At 30.9% G+C, this 5,597-nt stretch overlaps 1 protein-coding gene and 1 pseudogene across 1 annotated transcript; both read right to left on the bottom strand.

Moving 5' to 3' along the window:
• Window positions 1-4: 4 nt before the first annotated feature.
• Window positions 5-1,359, bottom strand: LOC128289130 (NAD(P)H-quinone oxidoreductase subunit H, chloroplastic-like; annotated as a pseudogene).
• A 1,984-nt stretch (window positions 1,360-3,343) lies between these two features.
• Window positions 3,344-5,151, bottom strand: LOC128289129 (protein TIC 214-like). The gene has a single exon (XM_053025004.1). The coding sequence runs from the start codon at window positions 4,712-4,714 to the stop codon at window positions 3,344-3,346; it is 1,371 nt and encodes a 456-aa protein (XP_052880964.1). The 5' UTR covers window positions 4,715-5,151.
• Between the last annotated feature and the right edge of the window lie 446 nt (window positions 5,152-5,597).

Below are 5,597 nucleotides of genomic sequence, written 5' to 3'. Positions count from 1 at the left end.
ACTCATAATGATCAACTTTCCGAAGATCCCATTTGATTCCAGATGCTCGTAGCATTGGGCCGGATAAACCCCAATTTATTGCTTCTTCTCCACCAATAACGCCTATCCCTTCAACTCGTTCTAAAAAAATAGGATTTCGCGTAATAAGTTTTTGATATTCAACAATTCCTGTTAAAAAATAATCACAGAAATCCAAACATTTATCTAGCCAGCCGTAAGGTAGATCGGCCGCCACCCTCCGATACGAAAATAATTATGCATCATTCTCATACCGGTGGCAGCTTCGAATAGATCATATACTAATTTCTTTCTGAAAATATAGAAAAGGGGTCTGTGCACCAATATCTGCCATAAAAGGTCCAAGCCATAATAGATGAGAAGCTATACGACTCAACTCCAACATAATTACTCTGATATAGCTGGCCCTTTTAGGGACTTGAATATTCCCCAACTGTTCTGGTCCATTTACGGTTATTGCTTCCGTGAACATAGTGGCTAAATAATCCCAACGCGTTACATAAGGCAAATATTGTATAATTGTTCGGTTTTCCGCAATTTTTTCCATTCCTCTGTGTAAATAACCTAATATTGGTTCACAGTCAACAACATCTTCACCATCTAGAGTAACGATGAGACGAAGAACACCATGCATTGATGGGTGGTGAGGCCCCATATTGACTATCATAAGGTCTTTTTCTGTAGCTGATAGATTCATAAGTTTTTCCTCGATTCATTCTTACATGAATTGTTGAAAACGAAAACAAGTACATCAAAATGAAAATCTAATAAATCGACTAATTCAAAATTTGCAAATTAACGATTTTTTGATTCCCGAATATCCAACTCACCAATTAATTCTTTATAACGTATTTTATTTGTCTTTGATAAATAAGATAGCAGTCGTTGACGTTTTCCTAGAATTTTACGTAGACCTCTCTGAGATAAATAGTCTTTTTTGTGCAATTCCAAATGTGAAGTAAGTCTTCGTATCTTATTGGTGAAACTAACTATTTGAAATTCAGCAGACCCCCTGTTTTCTTCTTTTTTTTCTTGAAAAATAACTGAGATGAATGAATTTTTTACCATAAAACCAAAAAATTTCCCCCTTTTTTTGAATGTGAATTTTACTGATCAGTAATAATAATACCAGTCATTTTGATATACACGATGATTTTAAGTTCGTTATGAACTTTATCATTTTTTTTTTCAAATAAAATTAATCAATCCGGGTTTCGATTTGATTCGTATAGGGATACAAAAGAGTGAGAGATTTCTACAAAAGAGAAAATTTTAGAGTTCAAATAAGAGGATTTTGTTGATTCATTTGTCGATCTAATTGATATGTATGTCATTAAATTAGTATCGTATCAGAATAAAATGTAAGACAATCCTTGTGACCATCTATTTGTTTTCATATACCCGTCACGATACATACATAATATAGGGAAAATGTACCATTAAAATGTACCATTAACGAATTTTCAGACGCGGATACATACGGATCCTTATCATACTGAAACGACTGCCGTTATTAGTATTAAACCAATATCGATTCATACAAGCTAAATCTTCTAATCGATAATTGGGCCAAAGAAAGAACTTTAATTTAATTAGTTTCTTTTTATCACTATCAAGATGTTTGTTTTTAGTCAAAACTTGACCACAGTTTTTACATTATTTAAAAATACTGCATTTCTATGCATACCATTTTTATCCCTGAATTGAAAGAAATTGAATTCGCAATTTCGCCGGTGGTTAGGGATAAAATATTTTCAGGAACAAACAAATCATAATGATTTTTGTCTTTATTTTCAGTCATCTTTTGATGTCTTGCAATAAATTCATAAAATGATTTTTATCAATATAGTTTTTTCTTGGTATCTTTGATTAATTTGGTGTTTATTTTTATGAACCAACAAAATACTTATAGTTTGATATAGAATAAATTGTCCATCATTTTTACCGACAGACGAACTGGATCGATAATCAATATTCCTTTTTTCATTAATTTCTAAGAGTTAAATCCTTCTGAATCATCAAAATATCCAGATTCATCTCCCCGTTGAATAGAGGATATAACAACGTTTGGATTTATCAGTTAAGCAGGAGGCAATATACTTTGATATTATTGATTATTCTTTGATTTAAAGAATCATCCCATCTCAATTGAAAACGCAAATACCTTTTTAGGAAGAAATCAAGCCTGCTTCCGTGTTGCTTTTGTATTGCTTTTTTTTTTCTACGTTTTTTTTGTCTGATTTATCATAATCTTCTTCAACATCTTTTTCTTGGTTTGAGAGAACGGATTTAAAATTTTCAATGTTTTTATGCATCTGATACAAAACCCCCTTCACCCATGGGTTCTTTTTCATCTTGATTTCGATTCTCTAATCCAATAATTTGTTTTTCGTTTGGCGTTATAAGGGAGTCCCTTTTTTATTTTCAAAAATATTTTTATTAATGTTCCTATTTCCATTAAAATTGAAAAGAAGTGATTTTATTTGTATGATCCATGGGTTAACCTTATATGCATTATATAGCAGCACAAATTCTGGGAAGAACCAAAGTTCTAGATTTGGCATAGGAAGACTTAGTATTTTTCATTCAGTCCCATCCAATCAAAATGGCTTTTTTTATTGGATGGGTTGCTTTTGATCTTGATAAATTGTGAAAAAAAAGGTCCATTTTATCAATTATTTGATAATTTTAACCACAGTCTTAATATTTTTCTTACTTTGGTACTGGTATCGACCCAGGACTCAATATCGACCTTATTTCTAAAAAAATCAAGAATTCTCCAATTAAAAAACCTGTGCGAAAAATTCCCATAGCATCTAGGATATCGCCCCCTTTTTATCCTAGGATAAAAATTTTGTTTATCCATTTAATGATAAGAACCTCTTCCTCTTATTTACTTGGAATGGTGATCCATAACATACGGGTCCTCTTATCTTGATAATTAATAGATTTATATGATAAAAATCATATCCATAGTGTTTTTTAAAATTAGATTTTATATTTTTTGTTCTTGATTCAGTTTATATTCTTGAGTTAGTAATGAGTTCGCTTGAAAATCATTTTTTTTCGTAATGAATTAATCTTTCTTTTTCATCTGAATCCCATTTTGTTAAATGTTTATTTTGAGCCAGATAGTGTTGATTGACTTATTTCGCCATTGTCCTGGTCCTAATTTTAGCCATCTATTCTGAACTAAATCGTATTGATAACGACTCTTAACCAGTTTTTCCATTCATTCATTCCAGAATGCCAAACAATTTTCTGTCTTAACCCATAATGATGTCTTAATCTGGAATGAGATACCCTGTTCTTTCAAAATAATCTTTTATTTCATTTTTAAGAAAAGAGATGTTCCATGATATTGAAGGATAGGTTTGAATTTATAAAAACTAATAACTTGGGTTTGTGATAATTTGTAAAATACATATGCTTGTGAGAGGGAGGATAAGTCACAAAAAGCTTTTTCATTTTTATTTCTAATACTAATATTAGAAAGTGAAGAAAGTGAGGTTTTTATAGTTGAAATAAAATGAGTTGTATTTTTAGTTGTTTTATTAATTCTTTCTTGATTTGCTTCATTATTGTGAATGAAGTTCTCAATCATTTTTTTTGTTGATTCAAGAAAAAGTTGGGTATTGGTTCTTGGAATATTAATGATATATAGAAGAATATCCATGTATATCTTTTCAATGAAAAAATTTATAAAAAAATAGAATTTCCGGATTAATCGAATATTTCTTCTTTTTACTATTTGCCAAAATTTTTTTGATGATTCTAATATTTTATCCTGATAACTTATTTTGTTAGAACTACTATTTATTTCTTGAGTTAGAAATTCGTTTTTCTTGTCTTTTATAATTAGAATTTTTTGTATTTGATTTTTGATTGTGTTTGTTCTCTTAGTCAGATCTTTTATTTTTTTTTCGGTTAATGAATAATTTGTCCACGCCATAGATTGAATTTGAAGGGATGATTTGTGAATCATCTTATTACTGATTATCGAATCCTTTTTAGTTTCGCCCAATTCATATGGTTCTCTCAACCCAAAAAATGGAATTGGATTTATTTTTGAAAGTTCTTTTATTATTCCTTTTAGAAATAGAATGCTTTGAGTGATACATTTTTTTGTTTCTTTTGAAGCTTTTCGAAACAATTTAGTTTTTTCTTTTAAAATTGTTAAAGCTATAAAACATTTCGTTTTCCATTTTTTTATTTTTTTTTTTAGTTCTTTAAAAATAGGCTCAAAAAACGAACGCCGTTTTCGAGGAGAGCCGAAAGGTAGTTCAGTTTCCATTCCCCAAACTGTTAAAAAGCAAAAATCATTCTTTTGACCTTTCTTTTTTTTCATTGGATCTTTATGAGAGGGTTGTAGTTTAAATCTGTGCCAAGGTTTCAGGCAAAAAGGAAATAGGATCTTTATCTGAATACCGTCTGTTAACCAGTTTTTTGGAAATTCTGTTTCGGATAATTGAACACCATTATAAGTGCATTTAACATGCATTTCTCGATTCCAATCCGTTAAATCCTCAGACCACTCAGGAAATTGAAATAATAACATACGGGCAATGTTTTTAACTATTATCAGTGAAGGTAATATAATATATTTTCTAAGAATTGATTGGGTTATTAACACGGAGCCCCTTATTACTTGAGCAAGTAAAAGACTATCCCAAGCTTCTGCTATTTCTATCCTCATTTTCTTTCTCTTTTGTATTTTTCTCTTTTGGCCTCGTCTTTTTTCTCGATCTTTTTTTCTGTATAATCAGAAATTTTTGATTCTTTGTTTTTACATATCCAATTTCGAGATATTCGTTTCAGCGGTCCAGAAATATCAAAAGAAAAAAAGAGTGGTTTGTCTACTCTGTCCAAAAAAAGGGGGGAATGTACATTTGCTTGAAACAGCTCCCAAGTAATTGTTTTACGCCTTTGGGCACGCATGGAACCCTTTATTATGTCGCGCCGAAAATCCGATTGTTGCGAATAGCGTATCAAAGCCACTTCGTCTGTTTGATCAGGATCATTAGCATCCTTGGTATTAGTATAAGTATCGGCGTTTGCCTGGTTATTAGTAAAAATCACGACGCGCTTGGATTTTCTTGAACGAATTTCATGCTCTGCTGTTACATTTTCCTCGTTTTCCTCCTGTTGTTCTAAATCGTCGATTAATTTGTATGACCATCGAGGAACTTTTTTACTTATTTCTTTTATTCCAATAGATTTTTTTCTAATTGTTTGATTGTTGGGATTAGTTATAACTATATTGAATAAAAATTTCAAAATTTTGACTCGATCCTCGGAATCGATATTTCCCTGTTCATCTTCTGTCAATGTCAATAAAGAGAGTTCTTTTTCTGTTGCTAATGATTTTATATTGAGTGTATCTAGTGTCTGTTCAAGGTCGTGATAATCAGTAGTAAGAAGTAGAGCATGAATCTTATTTATCCAAAATGGATCCGTGTTTTTTTTTTTATAAGTTTGATTTATGCTTAAAGGGGAACCCCATTTTTTGATTCTTCCGCGGTAGGGTCCATGCAAGAAAGGATCATATAGTTTAGGCAAGTATTCTCGTTTAGTTTCAT

The sequence above is a fragment of the Gossypium arboreum genome, unplaced genomic scaffold (assembly GCF_025698485.1).
Source record: "Gossypium arboreum isolate Shixiya-1 unplaced genomic scaffold, ASM2569848v2 Contig00469, whole genome shotgun sequence".
In the NCBI taxonomy this organism is placed as follows: Eukaryota; Viridiplantae; Streptophyta; class Magnoliopsida; order Malvales; family Malvaceae; genus Gossypium; species Gossypium arboreum.
The sequence above is the reverse complement of the archived record's forward strand: the minus strand, read 5'-3'. Positions and strand labels throughout refer to the sequence as shown.